Here is a 19634-nt window from a genome sequence, read left to right on the forward strand (position 1 = left end):
CTAACTTTCAAGCCTCGTGGTTGGCTCCACTATCTCCTGCGTGAGATAGGTGTGGTGCTGAACCAGGGCCTCCTGAAATTAAAATATACCTCTTGTAATTACATCAAGATGTGGTCTCTTGTGATTCCTTGGGTGTACGTCCTCCCGAGATTTGAGTGGGGGTCTCCCCCAGGGGTCTTTCAATAGCAAAATGAATTGTTAGATGTCTAACTGAAAAAATCTAAGGAGGGCTTTCATAACCAAGTGGGTTGGTTGTTTGATACTTATCAGTAAGATTAACAGACTATTTGTTCTTATCTATTCTGGTACTAAGTGGGCTGTTGGATACCTGACAGCAAGGTTAATAGTCTTTTGTTCTTAGCTGGGTCAGTACTTTTCCATGGAGGCAGCTGATGATTTTAGCTGGGCTAGTACATTCCCATGGAAGCCAAGGCTTTTGTGCCAATAAGCAGTTATAGCTGACAGAGAATTCAGGCTGCTCCCAACAATTAAGCTATGCCTGGTGGCACTGAATCCAAGTTACTTGAGAGGCTGAGGCATGAGAGACATAAATCTAAGGCCTGTCTGGATAGCTTAGTGAAACATGTTTTAAAATAAAAAATAGAAAGTGGGCTAGGAATCTAGCTTTGTGATAGAGCACCTGTCTAGAATACATATGGCCCAAGGTCCAATACTGCACATACCATTTTTAAGATTATGAGCTAACCAGTGAAGTTACAGGGGAGAGAGGAAACATTTCTGTAGTGTGAAATAGTCAGTTGTAACAAATGTTGCTGATTGGCCAAATTAAGTCAGTACTAGCAATTGTTGTTAACAAATGTTTCTGATTGGCCAAGTTAAGTTAGTACTAGCAATTATAACAAATGTTTCTTTCTTTCTTTCTTTTTTTATTTTGGTTTTTTTAAGACAGGGTTTCTCTGTGTAGCCCCGGCTGTCCTGGAACTCACTCTGTAGACCAGGCTGGCCTCGAACTCAGAAATCTGCCTGCCTCTGCCTCCCAAGTGCTGAGATTAAAGGCGTGCACTACCACCGCCCGGCTATAACAAATGTTTCTGATTGGCCAAGTTAAGTCAGTATTAGCAATTGTCCCCTGGATTTACTAACGACCTTGACAAGCAGCTTCTGGTGTGCATGAAAATCTTGAGTAACTTCAATAAAGAATGTGAGAAGTGGCATTAGAAACAACTTACAAACTGTCCATCTGAGTTTTGATAAAAAGGAAAACAAGTAAATAGGATGATTTGCTGGAGTGGGAAGTGAGATCAAGAAGAGATGAAGATGGGAGAGATAACAGACTGTTTTCTGTTCCAGGAAACTGGTGGAGAAGAGACACTTGGTGATGCAAAAGAAACAGGAGAGCTGTTGTGCCATGCCCACTCGTCTACTCCAATAAAGTCTGCAATATCAGGGTTGAAAGCCTGATCAAGGACAAGAAGCATTATGACTTCAAAGGGAGTCTGTGCCTTCTAGGTATTCAGTCAGTTGCTGGCATCTCCTAACTCAGATGTGTTCCAGATTAGTCTTTCCAATCATCAACACACCCTCTTATTCAGGCATAAAGGTACCTGATTTGTAAATGGCTAAAACTTAAGATTGGGCGTTGTTCCCTGGCCAGCACAGCATTCCAATATATCCCAATTTATTACCAAACCTTTGTTAGCTTGGAATTTCTCACAAGGAAGCTGCCTTATCAGACAGGGTGTTCTCAGAGTTAGCAACAGAGGTCAGGCACTATTGCTTACTGTAAACAGTTAGAATTCTCAGGGCAGTCCCACAGAAGACAGAACTGTTTTTACATACCAGAGAGTAATTGAAGGGCTTCCCTAACTTAAGGGCATTCTCAGGAGCTGCCTGAGAATTGGTGCTTGCCTCCAACAGACCCAGAGAATTAGCTTGGGACTGTCAAGATAGCCCCAGTGGGAAGAGCACCACTGCTCTTCTGCTTCACACCTAGATCTTACCAACCTTGATGTGACCTTCACTTGCCTCTGTGACTTCTGTCTTGCTGTCTGATCCTACTGACCTTGATGTGGCCCTCACCTGACAAAAGGTGACTTTTGTCATCTGCCCTGTTTTCTGTATACTATATAAGCCTGGTTTTCACTTTGTGCATAGACTTAGACTTAGACTTGGACTTATACATTCTGATTCGAGACAGAGCATTCGAGCTTCTAGCCTCATGCCATCTGCAGTCCCCACTCCCGAACCTCCCCCCAACCCCCGCCACCCCCGGCCCAGAGCACTCAGTGCCACAGACTGGGGTTTCTTCGGGGAGCCCTTGTTCCTTGGGGTGATGAAAGTTCTGGCCAGGTGGGCAAGGGATTCAGCATTTGACAGACAGAAATGACACAAAGAAGTGTGGTATCTGAATGTATTTTCACAAAATAAGAATCAGGCTTATATAGTATAGAGGTGGTATAGAAGAGGTGGCTGTGAAAGTCAGAGATCACGTAGGCAGGTAGCTGTCACATCAGACAGTAGATCAAACAGCCAGGTGTGAATGATTCCTTCCTAAGTACTCTTCCCCACTGGGCTACCTTGGGAGCCCTAAGCAAACACCCAACTATCTAATTCTTCTGGGTTGTCAGAAGTATGCACCAGGGGGTCTCCTTCTAGCTAACCTCTCATGAATAATACCTTACTTAGGCCCTGGGAGTGATTTCTGGGAGCATTTGTGACAGTCTCCCAATTTGACAGGGGAGCTGACTAACTTCTCTCTAATATGTGAAATAGTTTGCCATTTGTTGTCAGTAAACTTTAATGCCTGGTCTTTTTCCCCTCTCTTGAGACGATCTGTCTGAATAGGAAACATCCTTGAGAAATTCCAGGCCGAGAATCAGCTCAGCACTGATAAGGATTAGTTGGAACATTGTGGGGGCCTGGAAACATTTCGTTATAGCCAAACTAAATTGAACAATATTTCTTAGGGCACCTTTATGCCTGAATAAAGAAAGCATGTAGATTTCTCCACAGACTTTTCAGAAATCAATCTGGAACACATCTGAGTTAGGAGATATTAGTGACCGGCCACCTCAGGAGACTTGGCTCACGGTGACTGGCTCACTGTGAAGCATACACCTCAGGTCTATGAACAGGTTTTTTAGACCTGTCATGCAGATACAACTGAAGTAGACAAGTGCTGCGAAACAACTCGGGCCTGGGGGGTGCAGCGCCTGTCCAGAAGAGGTGGATGTGAAAGACTGAATTTAGAAATTTGGAAAAAGCATGTTAATGGAAATGCATTAATGTATAACCTTTACTTAAAGAAGGCATAGGAAGTCTCTGTAACGAGCCAGGAATGTGGACTGATCAGTTCCAGGAACTTGTTGATCACAGAGACCCCCTCCAGCTAGGGCCCAGAATAAGGAACAGGATAGCGGTCAGCCATTAAGAAGATAGCATTGGGGCTGGAGAGATGGCTCAGCGGTTAAGAGCACTGACTGCTCTTCCAAAGGTCCTGAGTTCAAATCCCAGCAACCACATGGTGGCTCACAACCATCTGTAATGAGATCTGATGCCCTTTTCTGGTGCATCTGAAGACAGCTACAGTGTACTTAGATACAATAATAAATAAATCTAAAAAAAAAACAAAAAAACCAAGAAGATAGCATTGACCAAACCACATTCCTCTAGATAATGAGTGTGCAGGACGACTTCCTTGTGACCTGACTCAACCAGGGGTTGGGTCCCTTTGGAATTTTCCATTGTTTTTATGTTATGGTTCCTTGGTAACCCTCTCACCACCACCACCACCACCACCACCACCCCAGTTTGTGATTTTTCCCTTTAAATACCCCTCACTTCTTGTGTTCGGGGTTGAACTCCTCTGGCCTTCATGGTCACGAGATCGACCCTGGTACCGGCCTATCCCAAATAAACCTCATGTGATTGCAGCAAGTTCAGTCTCTTGTGAGTTATTGGGTGGTCGTGTTATCCCAAGACTTGAGTGAGGGTCTCCCGAGCTCTGGAGGTCTTTCAGCTGCTTTAGAGCCAGTGTGTTTTAGATGGCCTCAGAGGTACATTGATTGCTGAGCTGCCAGATTTTTCATTTCTCTTTTGTAATGACTGTAAAAATCTGATGCTATTTTAAAGAAATACACTCATACTCAACATTTCCTTGTGTCAACTCTGTTTATCACTTGCTGAATATTTTGCCCACCTGACCAGAACTCTCATCCCACTGAACAAGAGATCCCCACCGCAAACCCAGTCTGTGGCACTGTTGGAGTAATTTCCTGTGATAGGTGAGAAGACATGGGATCTGATGTCCACTTAAAGGGCAAACCTTTGAGTTTACAGAGATGTTACTCAGTGTGTCTACTTTAATTGGAGGGAGATAAAAATCATAGAGTGCAGATAATGGTACCTGTAGAAGCTCAATGGTACCTGTGTGGCTATATATTTAATATTTAAAAACTAGTATAGATAGTTCATATTTATGAAGTACTTACTGCCTTAGGGTTTTATTGCTGTGAAGAGACACTATGACCAAGGCCACTCTTATAAAGGAAAGCATTTATTTGAAGCTGGCTTACAGTTCCGAAGGTTTAGTCCATTACCTTCATGGCAGGAAACATAGCAGCATCCAGGCAGACACATGCTGAAGAAGGAGCTGAGAGTTCCACATCTGGATCCACAGGAATCAGGAGACTGTGCCTCACTGGGCAGAGCTTGAGTGTAGGAGACCTCAAAGCCTGCCCCACAGTGACACACTTCCTCTAACAAGGCCATACCTCCTCATAGTGCTACCCCCTAATGGCTAAGCAATCAAACACATGAGCTTATGGGGCCCATTCCTATTCAAACCACCACACTTACTAATAGTAAATATATCATTTCTTGTGAAAGCAAAGGAAGAAATGCTGTGGGGTTCTTCTCTTTACAATTAGTCCTGGGGATTGAAACTATAATCTCACATATATTGTATAAGCACTATGCCCCTGATCTTTATCCCTGGCCCAGTGTTGCTCATTTGAAGAGAATTAGCCTATAAGAATGTTATCTCAAAATGCTTTAAAGAAATAATTTACAATAGCCATTTATTGCCTAATTTTTTGGAGTCAGGGAAGGCTCCATTCCTCACAAATGTCACTTTTTATTCTTTTTCTTTTCTTTTCTCCTTTTTTTTTTTTCCCCTCTGTGTAGCCCTGGCTGTCCTGGAACTCACTCTGTAGACCAGGCTAGCCTCAAACTCAGAAATCCTCCTGTCTCTGCCTCCCAAGTGCTGGGATTAAAGGTGTGCGCCACCACTGCCCAGTTACTCTTCTTTTTCTTAACTAACTTATTTTTATATGTATGAATGTGCTTTGCCTGCATGTATGTATGTATACTAAATGTTATGTCCAGTGCCCTTGGAATTCAGAGAGGATGTCAGATATTCTGGAACTGGAGTTATATTAGGATAGGCTGAAAGCTGCCACATGGGTGCTGGGAACTGAACCCACATCCTCTGTAAGAGCAGTAAGGGCTCTGAACCATGAGGCATCTCTCCAACCCCAGAACAACACCTCTTAGTTCTGTCTTCACATGGTGGAATCTGAGAACATTATTCCCTGGGCTTTTCTAAGAACATCAATTCCATTTCATGAGCGAGGAGGCCTCAAGAGCTAATCACTACCAAAGACCCTTCCTCTTAAAGCTATCACGTTTGCTGTCAATCTATGATCTGGGAGGGACGTGGACACACAGATATTTAAGAAATCACAAGAAACAATTGTCTAGAATATGTCAGTAAGAGGGCCTGTCAGATACTGTACACTTTCCAGGTAACATTAAGAGTGCACTTGGACAAAATAAGAGCAGGCAAGCCTATTGAGTGGTCATTGTGTTTTGTTACCATGTTTGCTACTTATGATCTAAATGGTGTGTTCCAGATTTTGTCAGAAATTGTATGTGGAGAAGGTGCTGGTAGAATTAGGACATGTCCGGGACCTCCAACACACTTAGATTTGAATCTCAACTCTTTGTTCACAAGCTCTTCTCTTTCACCAGATAACTGAGTCTCGATCTCAGTTTTCTTATTTTAAAATTAGAAAAGTATACACCTCACAGAATTTATGGAGAAGAGCTATGAAATACTGTGTATGAAGTCTCTGGCATAGTGCTTAGCACAAAGTTCACGATAAAATTATCTCTCACTTACTCTGGCAAACACCCTTCTTACTAAATACCCTGCTTTATGCTCTCAGAACGAGACTCTACTCTCAATCCCGCAAAGTCTCTGGATTAGGAATCATATCATTACTGGAGAGGGAACCTTTCAAACTCTTTACCAGGCTCTGTTGCTTAATATTGGGTGCCCCTCCCCCTGCCATGAGCCTTATCTTGCATAGAAAACCTTCTAAGTTCTTTTGGTAATGCCAAACTTTCCCTGCCGACATGGTGAGGAATCAAGGTGTAACTGTAACAGTCTCTCACTTCTCACATCCATCCTGTCTTTCTTTAACACATTGTTCAACAGGAACACAGAAGACTATAGTTAATTTTAATATTAGGTACATGAAATGCCAAAATTCTGAAATGTAAAAAATAATCTTTAAGAGTACATCAGCAGGTTTTTCCTAGAGCCCTTTTGTTCAGGAGTATATTTGATGAAGTAAGACACATGCATAGACTGTTCTGCAGTAAGAATAATATTTTTTAATTGTGTGTGTGTGTGTGTGTGCATGTGTGTGTGTGCTGTTTGGGTTAGAGGTGTTGGATCCCTGGAGCTGTAGTTATAAGTGGCTCAGATGCCACCAAGCCGTCTCTCCAGTCCCTAGAATATTAATCTAATCTAAAACTTACTCCCCGCCCTCTCTTGAAACTCTATTACTCTGAACGCCAGTGATTGAATACCGTGTTAAGCTTTGTTTAGGTCTGAAAACTGGAGTCCAAAAGGAACTGTTACAGTCTATATATTTTACATACAGAGCCATTACAGAGAATCTAAGTCGATCACAATTTAGATAAACAGCAGTGTCACTTGGATTTTTGTTGTTGTTGTTACTAATCAAAGGCTACAAATTCACAGAAATCTACCTGTCTCTGCTGCAACTGCTGGCAAGGGTCGTCACGTCTTGCTTTCCTTTCCTTAGCCAATGAATCTGCCTCCCGCACAACCTTCATGGTTGACAGCAGCCTTCTGTCAGAGCTGGGTCTGCGGCTGCGCAAAAGCCAAAGCCCAGCATGCACTGTGGCGAGGGCGGACCTCGCGAAGCTCAGGCCTCCAGGCGCAAGGGGCGAGCGAAGTGCAGCGGCGACGGGCAGTCAGGTGTGTTTGCTGCCTGCGGATCGTGCCACAGACCCGTCTCCCCAGTTTGTTTCTCCCGGTGTGGTGTTTCCTCTGACTTGAGATGCCATCTTTACCTCAGGGCCTGGTGGTCTGAGGGAGGAGCCTTCCTGCCCTTGAGAGGCCCTGAGGGAAAGTGGCTCAGTGTGCTCCGTAGGATTGTAGAGCCGCTTGCTCCTCGGGCCTGCCCTGAGCCCTGTGGACTTAAGCTTTATTACGTTATCCACCATTCTTTACTTAAAGAATAAGGAATAGGACGCACCATGAAGATCACGTGGGTCACATGAGAAGGGAAGGTGAAGGTGATTTTCCGGAAATCACTCCACAACCCTAAATATAGTTAAGTGAACATTCTCAGTTTTGGAAAAAACAAGAACAGCAAAAGCCCAGGACTTGAGGGCAATGCAATAGTTGTAAGTTTCCTTGGCTTTTAGATTTTTGTTTGTGGGTCTTTTGCCTTCATGTATGTCTGTGTACTCGTGCATGTTCCATGTCCAAGGAGACCATGTGGTGCTGGGAATTGAAGCCCCATCATACTCTTAACCGCTGAGCCATCCATCCTCTTGCCCTATGGGTCTACAGCCATTCATCTTTAGAAGACGAAGGTCGCCAACTTGAGGCCAGGGGATTTGGCCAAAGTTAAGCTGTTGGGAATGAATGAGTTCTTGACTGCTAGCCTCCGTTTTCCCATGGAAATGCTGAGGTCACCTTGCGCTCCTAGCCCTAAATGCTGAGGTCACCTTGCGCTCCTAGCCCTAGTTTTCTGACTTCTAATCCTCAATAGCACACCTTTGGGAAATCACCACTTGTCAGTGCTCAAAATTACCTCTCATACAATTGGTTTTCAAACCTAAGTACAAGTGTGTGAAGAGTTGAATAAATGTATGTATTACTGATATACACACACCAGTCTATACTCGGGTATTCGTTTTCGGGTGTGTCATCAAGTAACTGCCCTTAGACTGGGAGGAGGAGTTTACTTTATTCACTATGTGTCAAGGGCTAGAGTAGGCATACCAGAAAATGTCTCTGCTCTCAGAGAGCTGGTGTGTCATTCACTCATTCATGGAATAAATGAGGAAATTATGGAGCAGCAGGTTTCAACTCAGCAGGAAGAACTTGCTAATTATCAGAGCTGTTCATAAATGGAGTGAAACTGCCTTGGGAGACACTGACTGTCCGTCACCCAGAGTGACTCTCGTTTGCATTGGTTGCTTTCTAAATTTAGCTTTGAACTACTTCTATATTAGGTAACATGCAGAATGTAAATCTAGTTGACATTAAAAAGTTTATGACTTAGTTGGTGAAATGAAATACACTTCTAAACAGTCTTGTTGAGAAAATATACTAAATGTTCAATAGAGTAAGGCAAATTCTAAATAAGTCTCATTTAATTACTATTCAGATCATTTGTAAGATGACTTTCTAATGAAACATTGTTTTTCTTGTGATAAGATGATTTACTGAGAGGACGGCTATATTTTATCAAAGATAGATGCTAGTCACATAATTCATGACTGTCAGTGTAGACCTTTCCAGTGAGTAAGGCTGCATTGGCAGGATTCTCCAGTACAAAGCTGCTACCCATCCCATCCCATCCCATACTGTACTCTTTGGAAGAAAGTTACCTGTGCAACCTTACCTAAAGGTTCTTAACATTGGCTCTACATCAATTATATGGAGTCCGTGTCTGTTGAGGTGGGGGGTGTTGCATAGAGACCAGAGTGGGACATGAGGAGTCTTCTTCATTGCTCTGTTCGCCTTGTATTGCCTTGAATTAAGTGACTAGGAAGCCGACCTTGCCAGCGTAGCTAGCTGGCTAATGAGCTCTCAGGATCTGTCTCTGCCTTTCAATGCTGGGCCTACAGCTGTAGCTTTGCCTGGCTTTGTGCATGAGTGCTGGGGATTCAACTCCAGGCAGACTTTTATGTTGCAGAGCAAGAGCTCTTGCACACAAAGCCATCTCCACAGCTACAGTTCCCAACTCATTGGTTAGCTTAAAATTGGCATTAATGTGGACTCGTGAGTAGTTCTCTATACTTTAGACTATAATACAGTTCTGCTTTCTGTTTGTTCAAACTGTTCTGCTCACCTTTGACAATCTCGTTGTTCTCCTCTGTCCATGTCACTGTGGTTTATTTTCTGTGTTTGTTTTTAAACATGTCCTTACTTCTGTGTGATAACAATTCTGGCTCTTCTGACATATTTCCTGCCTAACTCCTACAATCAGCTATGTCTCCAAGGAACCTGGTTTTTTTAATTTGGAGAATTCTATAAAAATTTGGATTTGCTAGATGTTTGGCTGCTAAATGTACATGTTTCATTGGAGATGTGAAATGCCTACAGAATAGAATTCAGAATTGTTTGTAAAAGGCTAAAGATTCCTATAACAGATTCCCTTCCTACATTGAACCTGTATGTGCTCCTATGTCACCTAGCCTTGGCCTCCTGACTCTGTGGGTATGGACTTAAGAAATGCTGCCAGGAAATAAATGCTAACACTGAAGCTGTTCTGGTACTATTACTGTGGGTAAAACCTGTCCTTTTGTCTGAGTTTGTATCTTCTATTTGTATCCTGATACTGGTAGGGCAACTCTGTGGCTTACAAATGGATAAATTTTAGGGCTTTCACAGTTGTTGATGCACCCTCTTCTCTTTAAGTTAAGTGTTCTATGAGCAATTGCTTCTAAATGCTAGGAGAAAGCTGAAGAGCCAGGCCTGGTGGTTCACACCTGTAATCTTAGCACTTGGGAGGTGGGGAAGAGGAACGAGCTTGAAGCTGATAAAGGCTTCGAAAGACACTTTATTCACTTATCAAATCTCTATGTTTCCTTCATCTTTCATTGTCTCAGACTGTGGCATTCTTAGAAGTGGGGCTTATCCAGCGGCATATCAATGGATGAATGCAGTGGAAAAGAAAGAGTAAAATGGACAACCACCATTATTATCAGCTCATCTCTTAAGGTAGGTGTATTTAGACCACTGATCTTCATTACAAAACTTAAAGCACCTTGTATAAGGCAGAATTTTGAAAGATCCTTGGCTTCAAGTATCCTCAGTTGCTCGGGAAGTAAACACACTAACTGAATTTCTGAGTTAGTTATAAAGGTTTTGCCTTCACTTTCAAAACCCCAGTTCCCTAAATCTTTGAAAGCTGGAAATATTCTAGTGCCATTCCTTAGGTAAGATCTCACTGGCTCAGGCTTCAAGCTTATTACAGAACTGAAGACCTAGAGGAGTTCTAACCCCAAGCACAGTGATAACAGGTGCATGCTACTGCTCCTGGCCCATGGCTTTTATATTTCCTTTATGGCCTCTTTTTTAAAAATAGCTGGTTACTTTTTTGTACCTATTTTATTTATACTCTGAGACAGGGTCTCATGTAGCTGAACCTAGCCTCAAACTTGGTGGGGTGAGGTGAGGTGTGTGCAAGATTCAGTTGTTTGTGCTCCTAACCTCTTAAGGAATATAGAAAGAGAATGATTTCTTTCTCTATTAAGTTTTATACTGTATTGAGATTATATTTTTATAAGTTATTTGCAAATGCTTATCCATATCAAAGAGGTTAAATTTGTTAAGTTGAACTCTGAAATTTGCCATTTCCATGGAGAAGATCTTCATATGGGAATTCTTTTTTATTTTCTAATAAACTTTTGTAGGTGAAGTGCTACTTTCTATTTAAAGTGCTATTAAATTTAAGTGCTATTTTCTGTTAAAATATGTATTTTCTTTCATGTGAGATTTTCTAGATACTAGTTTTAAAGCATATTACTAGATATTATATATTTAGGGAGGTTATTTTATTTTTTCATTTGTGATGTATAAACAAAATGAAACAAGTTTTTAATAAGCTACACTGCTCTTCAGAACATGTGATGGATTCCAGTGCATTATAAAACACCAAAGGAGACAGAATAGTGCCCAGTGTTTTCTAGCCCTGGCTGTTTTGTTTTGGTGATGCTCAGGGTTGAACCCAGGCTCACTGCCAGGAAAGTGCTTGGCCACTAATCTGCATCCCTAGCTTCTGGTCTTCCCTGAACAAGTAGCATCTTTTCCTATATCGTGGATATAAAACAGTTTGGGAAACTAAGTCTTAAATTTTGGATTGTTTCTAGAATACCCATAAACGCCCTATTTTCCTCACACTTACTGATTGTCAGTTTATTATTTTATGATCCCAAATCACCAGCATAGGGCATAGGGAGCCTCAGGGTTTGCATCAGCCACTCCCGACCTTGCTGTGAAGTTGCCAACTGTGTCAGCCTGCCCCTCAACAGACCAGTGCCTAACATCTGAAGCCTTCCTTTACTCTGCTCTGCTCCTCTCACCTCTGGCTTTTTTGTCTCGTCTTTTTCTGCTCAATATACTCCTTTTTTAATTTTAAAGATATGATTAACTTTTTAGGCAGCTTTGCTGGCTCATGCATATCTGTTGCATCCTTTCCATATTTTAGTTCTTTGCTAAAATTTTCAAGATCTTTGATCACTTTGAACATAGAAAGCAGACCTATTAGCGACTATTTATGGTGGTTCTCTTTCATGTAATCTTACCTCTGTATGTCTGGCTGGTATGTGTGTGTGTGTATGTGTATATGTTGTAATTTATATTTTACAATTGTACAAGTAATTTGAAGTCTATAATACATTTAGAAGAATATGCTATTCTTCTACAAAGGCTTTAATTCTGTAATAGAATTAAATTGATGCTCTGTTTGCCAGGCAAAACAAATTTTAATTTTATATGAATAATGCATTTAATATAAGTTCTAAATATTCCATACTATACATTTTTAAATTATATCACAAGGCTGGTCAATGGTAGTGGGCATTGCAAAGCTCCTGATTTGGTTCCCACACTGGAAACAAATTTTACATTTAAAATTCAAGTTTAGGGCTGGTGAGATGGCTAAGCAGGTAAGAGCACTGACTGCTCTTCCAAAGGTCCTGAGTTCAGATCCCAGCAACCACATGGTGGCTCACAACCATCTGTAATGAGATCTGACACCCTCTTCTGGTGTGTCTGAAGACAGCTACAGTGAATTACTCTGGAAAGAGTGGGGCTCGAGCAAGCGGGGCCAGCAGAGGTCCTGAGTTCAATTCCCAGCAGCCACACACATGATAGTTCACAGCCATCTGTACAACTACAGTGTATTCATACACATAAAATAAATAAATAAATAAAAATAAATCTTTAAAAAATTAAATAAAATTCAAGTTTAACTGAGTGTTGTTTATTCGTATTTGCTAAATCTGGCAGACCAAGCTGTGTCATTAGTTAACTAGCCTCTGTGCTTCTAGAATGGCACTGATTATGGGCAAATCAGGAAGCAGCTCTCAGGTTTCTTCGGTAACAGCAAAGCTGCTGTAAGAAGCCCTGGCTGAGAAAGGCTTCTCCCAGGTTGTAAGCTCCAGCAGTTCTGCGTCTGATGCACTTCAGGAGCTGAGGTGATTGAGGCTGGCTGCTGTCCTGTGAGAGCTGCTCCACTTTTGTCAAAAGCTCTTCTCAGCTTTCCCTCCATCCTTCTTGGATTGGCAGGTTCCCTTGGGGAAGAAATGGCCTACATGTTGGGGTCATATCTTTGAGTTTTTGTATAGATCTTGGCTTCATGGTGTCTCACTATCCTGCTAGTTCTTTGATGCATTTGCACAGATTTTTTTTTAAACTGTCATTTTCCAAGTTCTTTCAGTAGAGAGTTGGCCTAAATTACTGAATCTGTGATTGCTGGAAGCAGTGTACAATTTAAAAACAGGAAAGAAAGGGGTGTGGTTGAACTCAAGGACCAGGGTTCAGGAAAATGAAATACTCTTCTTGGGTAGGAAAGGAAGCATATATTTTAGACCGTGCTTAAATTACATTGTTCTGAAGGAAAGTATAAATTCAGTTTAGGTAGGGATTGTGTGTGTGTGTGTGTGTGTGGTGTATTTGTACCTGGATGTGGATGCAAATACATAAATTTGCATAAGCCAGAAAGGGATATCATGTGTTCTGCTCTGCTTTTCTTTCCTTATTTTCTTAAGTCACAGTTACTCATTGACTCTGGAGCTAGGCTGGTGGCCAGCGAGCCCAGTACTGGGGTTACAGACATGTGTGGCCATGCCTGACTTTTCATATGACATCTAGGAATTTGAACTCAGTTCCCAGTGCTCTTACCCACTGAGCTATCTCCCTGACCTAGTTAATAGATTTTATTTTATTTTTTATTGGTTATTTTATTTATTTACATTTCAAATGTTATCCCCCTCCCCAGTTTTCCTTTCCACAAACCACCTATCCCTTTCCCCCTCCCCCTTGCCTCTATCAGGGTGCTCAGCCACCCACCTACCCATTTCCACCTCATCACCCTAGCATTCCCCTATGCTGGGGCATTGAGCTTCCACAGGACCAAGGGGCTCCCCTCCTACTGATTCCAGATAAGGCAATCCTCTGCTACATATGCAGCTGGAGCCATGGGGTCCCCCATGTGAACTTTTTGATTGGTGGTTTAGTCCCTGGGAGCTCTGGGAGGTCTGGTTGGTTGATATTGTTCTTCCTGTCAGGTTGCAAAACCCATCAGCTTTTTTAGTCCTCGCCCTAACTCCTCCACTGGGGTCCCTGTGTCCATCCCATGTTTTGCTGTGTTCATCTGCATCTATATTGGTTAGGCTCTGGCAGAGCCTCTTGGGACAGCTATACTAGGCTCCCTAATGTGGAGACTAACAAGCTTGAGTTCTAACCAGTTAGGAAATATGTTAACTACTTAGGTTTTAGCCCTGTGACTGATATAATCTAGCTGTTTAGATAGAACAGTAAATAAGGTTATTATTTTTAATGGTAATATTAAAATCTGAATATGGTAATGTTGCTTTCATATATTTTCTGGCTCATCTACAGTAAATGTAATGTAAAGGCATGAATTAGGATATTGGTTGTCACCTATATGATATTCTGCATTACTGTATGGACCACTTAGCCATCTACAAAACAACTCCCAGCTTCTTCTACAGTTATACAGTAATGCATGTAAGAATATCGCCAGGTCATTTCCTAAAAAGAATTGTCCCTAGTTCTCACTAAAGTTTTTATTTCTTTGATACTGCTTCTCATTTTCTGTCCCTAAGGAATACTAACTGATTTCCAGATTCACACTCAGAACTTCAGTAGAAATAGTTTCACTCCTTCCTTTTCAGTCCTTTGCCCCAGAGAGTAGATTTGTTTCTTTGGTGACCAGTCTTTAAGTGGAACAGTGATAAACCAAACCATTAAACACTTACAATTTTTTACTAGCTGTAATAAAAATCATCTCAAGCATATCTTATGTTTGTGTTTCTGAAAATTGTTTTTTAAGAGTTACGAAATTGCAACTGCCCTAGAAAATCGAAGCCACAAGGTTCGGTATTCTGATACATTGGAAAGTGGATCGACTGTATTTTCTCTCTCTGGTACAGTATATTTATTAATTGCCTTTACTCAAGGTTTTTTTTTTCCTTTTTGTAAAATATGTGGCTGCACATGCTAATTTTTGCAGTTCAGTAGTGCTATAATCTATTAGTGTGTTGGTTTTGCAAGAGTGTATGGCTGCACTTTGCACTTGCTGAAGAAGTAGTACCAAGTGTGGGATAGATTTGTCCCTTCCGTTAAATGGTGCCTGGTAGAAGATGGGGAAACGTACTTGCTTTGGAACCAAGGTAAAAATAGAAAACTCCACTTGCCTAGTAATAAATATAAGTTGTTAACAGAAGCCAACAGTACAACTGTGGCCAGAATTTACATACCCAAACCAATATATGATATATTCCTATTATTTTGATTTACTGAAAAAATAAACATTGAAGAACTTTATAGGGACAAATAAATGTTCCTGAAATTATAAAATTGTGTATGAGACATGGACAAAGTACAGGAGTTATGTTAGGCTAAAAAGGTGCTGGTGATATGGAGGGACAGCCTCCATCTGTGTATGGGACGTAACAGGCGTGACAGAAGTGATGGAGGGAAGCAGGCACCAGTCTGTGCCCTATCACACACAAGCTAGTGACCCCAATGCAGAGCATCCATGGCAAGCCTGCACCACACAGTGAAACCATGGCAGAATCAGAAAGAAAGAAACAGTTCTGTTAGGAGGTTTACCATTCTATCAGAGATTTTGGAAGGCAGGTGCTTTCTGAATCATCTAAAACGACATGCAGAAAATTATCCAGACCCCAAAGCATTCCTCCTGGTTGAATAGAAAACACTCCAGAGAAAAAGGAATATTTTTGGTGACTTGTGTGTTTTGGTTATCATCTGTATGTTTACAAAGAGGTATTCCTTTCATGCTCTTGAGGAGAACAATGATGTTCAGAGGTTATATAAAATGTATAAATGCATTCAGTCACTATGTAATCACACACAGCTTTCTATAGATAGTGTATAGATTATTTTATGAACAGCTATTACTAAGCTTGTTTCCCTTAAGACCATTCTGGCAGTTGGTCCCATTTTAGACACCAGGTATCTGCTTGTTTGAATATATTCAGTTACATGGTTCCTCCTGAGGGAGGAAGGTTTCTTTAATAAGAATTCAAGATTTGCGTTAAACTCCCTTTCTCTCACTGATTCTCACCTTTGACAGTTATTACAGGATCTTCTGAGTCACTGAACACATGCTTGTAAGGTAGTGATCATGGGAGGGCACAGTACCTCCTGGACACCTGTCCCAGTGCCTCCTAGACACCTGTCCCAGTGCCTCCTAGACACCTGTCCCAGTGCCTCCTAGACACCTGTCCCAGTGCCTCCTAGACACCTGTCCCAGTGCCTCCTAGACACCTGTCCCAGTGTCTCCTGGACACCTGCCCTGTGCCTATTGTCTTTTGGCTGTTTACTCATATCCTCTGGAATAGCTTCTCTAATAAGCCAGAAAATATTTTCAAAAAATTTTAGTATGAAAATTTTTTTAAAGATTTATTTATTATTATAAATGAGTACATTGTAGGTGTCTTCAGACACCAGAAGAGGGCATCAGATTTCATTATGAGTGGTTGTGAGCCACCATGTGGTTGCTGGGATCTGAACTCAGGAACTTTGGAAGAGCAGACTGTGCTCTTACCCGCTGAGCCATCTCGCCAGCCCGAAAATTTTTTTGAGTTAAGTTTTCATTCTATAGTCCTGGATGTTTCTATAGCCTGGAATGACCTTGGACTCACCACAGTCATCCTGTCTCAGTCGTCTATATGCTGAGATTACAGATGTGTACTACTACACCTAGATTGAAGGGTTAACTTTTAAAATATACTTAATCTTTTAATTAAAATTAGGTGTCACCTTCATGTGTCCAAGTCCATGGCAAAAAAAAAAAAAAAATTACTGGCCAATGTTTTTCCTTTAAATATTTAGAACAAGTCATTCTGTTTTCTAGAGCATGTCAAAGAAATATTCAGACCATTTTGTTATATAAGAATTGTAATAAATTCTATTCCTTATGTGTTTGAGGTCCCTGATCTTGTTGAGCTTATGGCTCTATGTAACTTCATCATATTCACCTTTCCTAGGAGTTGCATTTTTGTTGATGGATGCTAAGGAGTGTATGACATCAGCTGAGGAAATATTTCTTACCAAAATCAAGAAGTTTATTAACATTCACCAAAATAGTTTTTTGGTTCTATTTGCTCCACTCCATGGGCCTGAAGAATGGAATCTCATGTTCAGGATTCATCAGAGGTATGGAAGCAAAGCACAGCCAATTTTTCTTACACTGTTTTGTTTATTTCAGTTATTAATGCTTTTAGGCAGTTGAGTCTTGCTAGAAGGTAAATTTTATAATCTGTCATATGTAATCAAACAGAACAGACAGGTATCTTAAGTCAGGATGACCAGAGTTGATGTTGACAAGGTCCTATTCTACAAAAGCAAAACGAAGTGAGCTTTAAATCCTGGCTACACAGCCACCTCAAATCTTCTAAGGCACAAAGCAGGATGTGACTGAATGAACATGTGTAGAATAGAGCTCTAGCCCTTCCTCGTGCTGCCTGTGACAGCAAATACCAGTCAGTTAGTTACTTAACCACTTTCTTTTCAGATTCTTGGGCAGTAATTTACGAATACTTCCTGTACACAACACAGTGAATGCTGTTGACCTTATGTGCACCATAGCTAAGGTAAGTCACCTGGAGAAAAGGCACTCATACACAAACACAGTGAATGCTGCTGACCTCATGTGCACTATAGCTAAGGTAGGTCACGTGGGGAAAAGATACTCATACACAAATATATATACATCTTGGCCAGAGATGTTAAGGTTTTGATTTTAAATAAAATTTTGAGATAATAGCACATTTTCTCCCTCCATTTACTTCTTAAAGCCCCCCCCCCTTTAGATTTATGGCCTCTTTTTGTTACATATGTGTGTGTGTTCCTAAATACTTAACTGTAACCTGTTCAGTCCCTTTAATCTTATTTGCATATGACTTCCAGGCTGACCAATTAGTATTGGGTTACCAATTTGGGAGTTTTCCCCCTCATCTCAGCATTCCTGGGTTTCCTATAGTTCTAGTCAGGCCTAGGGCTTTTTAGCTTTTCCCTTCCATGTTATCATTCCTACTGCTGGTGACCTTTGGGGTCATGCTTAGCTATCCATGTTGAGACTTCATGTGTGTAGCTTCTGACATTTTTAGAAGACACAATCTCACAGCAAATGCCCTATTCTTTTGGCTTGTAAAATCTTTCTGACCCCTTTTACAATGATCCCTGAGCCTAAGGTGTAGGAGTTGTGGTTTTCTCTTTTGTAGTGACAAGTTTCCTTGATGAGGGATGAGGACTACACTCATCTGTGGATATGACAAATGTTTAAAGTGTAGTTAAGTATTATGTTGGTTTAGTAAAGTGATGGTTGTAGGCTTTCCTCCAAGACCCATGACATCACTAGTCCTGGGTAGCTGTCGAGGTTCCCAATACAGGCATGACCTCTCGTTGAGCAGGTCTTCAGTCCAATTAGAGAGCTGTTAGTTCCTGCTTAGATATGCACGCCACTACTGTACCCTTTTATCATGTCATGCTGGTTACTGCTATGGTTCATAGACATCATACTGGGTAGGACTGTTGGTTGCTTCCCTCATTTGGAAGCTTGCATGGCCCCTTCTAGGGTCATAAATGTAGTCTTAGGAAAGCTTTCAGGTCAGCTCTGGGCTGCGTCTGAAGTGCAGTGTTGTCAGTAATGACTCAGGTCAGCTCTGGGCTGTGTCTGAAGTGCAGTGTTGTCAGTAACAATGATCTGCCTTCCACATATGGAAGGGGAACCAAGAGCAATAGCAATAGCTTCTAATGTTTTAAGAGTTTCTTGGACAACTCTGACTAGCAATTCAAAGGGCTTCTCATACCTAGTGTTGGGTTGTGTTAGATGGTCTATGGCTCTTCAATGATTGTCAGCCCTGATGGGAAAACTTGATTTAAATTATATATTTACATACCGACCTATGTGCAGTATAGGTATTTCAAGGTAGACTGTGACTTTTTAAGACATGGTTATTGTTATTAAGGGTTTTTGTTTTTAAATATGTCTTGAGGATTGTCATGATATCTGCCTTCTACTCAATTTCTTTCCCAAGCCTGACATCTTCTCAGTTTACTCCTGATGACCTTATGAACTGTTCCCACCAGTTCAGTTTCTTCTCAGGTGGCTTCTCCTTGGAAGTGTTCATAGATATGTCAACTTCCCTTCCTAATTTTTGTACTTGGAAATCCTAAAGCATTTCTTTTTTTTGTTTTGTTTGTTTTTTTGAGACAAGGTTTCTCTGTATAGCCCTGGCTGTCCTGCAACTCACTCTGTAGACCAGGCTGGCCTCCCTAAAGCATTTCTAGTACTGCATTTTAGGGAGTTACAGTCTGAAATTCCTTGAAGGTACTCTTATCACTGAAATTCACACACAATGTTTTGGCACATCCATGTCAAGAGATGTTTGCTGAATTATCATTTGAGGAAGGATTTCATTCTGTAGCTCTGGGTGGCCTAAAATTCTCCATGTAGACAATACTGGCTTCAGTCAAACTCATACACATCCACCTGCCTCTGACACCTAAGTTCTGGGATCAAACGCATGTGCCATCTCTTCAGCGGAATCAATTTTGTAATATATAATGCTACCAAAATACTCCTTCTATAAATAATGCTATACGTTTACATCTTTTTTCAGACTACCTCCAAACCGCACATAGACAGCATCTGCTACAGAATGATAACAACTAAAGCTTACATCATAGAGCAAAGCCCTGTCTGGAGAACACTTCAAAAGATACTGAGTACTGACTCAGTTAGTGCGGATTCAAAATATTGATCACAAGTATTCTTTTAGAAGAATATCAATATAATTAAACTTATTAACTTGTAATGTCCAAATGTAGATTCAAGGGCATT

At 41.2% G+C, this 19634-nt stretch overlaps 1 protein-coding gene and 1 long non-coding RNA gene across 2 annotated transcripts in view; one reads left to right on the forward strand and one right to left on the reverse strand.

The window, feature by feature from the left end:
• LOC116068072 overlaps nucleotides 1-7536 on the reverse strand; it is an 11564-nt gene extending 4028 nt beyond the window's left edge. Inside the window, exon 1 of the long non-coding RNA XR_004109427.1 lies at nucleotides 7021-7536. This is a non-coding gene — a long non-coding RNA (uncharacterized LOC116068072). The remainder of the gene's footprint in view (nucleotides 1-7020) is intronic.
• CUNH1orf146 (chromosome unknown C1orf146 homolog) lies at nucleotides 7160-19616 on the forward strand. Its single transcript, XM_031337206.1, has 6 exons — nucleotides 7160-7252; nucleotides 10123-10234; nucleotides 14595-14688; nucleotides 16777-16945; nucleotides 17304-17382; nucleotides 19414-19616. Exons 2-6 carry the CDS (start codon nucleotides 10166-10168, stop codon nucleotides 19552-19554), a joined length of 552 nt encoding a protein of 183 aa, XP_031193066.1. The 5' UTR covers nucleotides 7160-7252; nucleotides 10123-10165; the 3' UTR covers nucleotides 19555-19616.
• Nucleotides 19617-19634: the final 18 nt, after the last annotated feature.

This window comes from Mastomys coucha, unplaced genomic scaffold (assembly GCF_008632895.1).
Source record: "Mastomys coucha isolate ucsf_1 unplaced genomic scaffold, UCSF_Mcou_1 pScaffold22, whole genome shotgun sequence".
Classification (NCBI taxonomy): domain Eukaryota; kingdom Metazoa; phylum Chordata; class Mammalia; order Rodentia; family Muridae; genus Mastomys; species Mastomys coucha.

Bases quoted from the DNA above. Each gene is read 5' to 3' on its own strand.
- CUNH1orf146 (XM_031337206.1), top strand. From the start codon at position 10,166: ATGGATGAATGCAGTGGAAAAGAAAGAGTAAAATGGACAACCACCATT. The intron at 10,235-14,594 runs GTAGGTGTATTT...TTGTTTTTTAAG, and splicing joins TTATCAGCTCATCTCTTAAG to AGTTACGAAATTGCAACTGC. The intron at 16,946-17,303 runs GTATGGAAGCAA...CTTTCTTTTCAG, and splicing joins ATGTTCAGGATTCATCAGAG to ATTCTTGGGCAGTAATTTAC.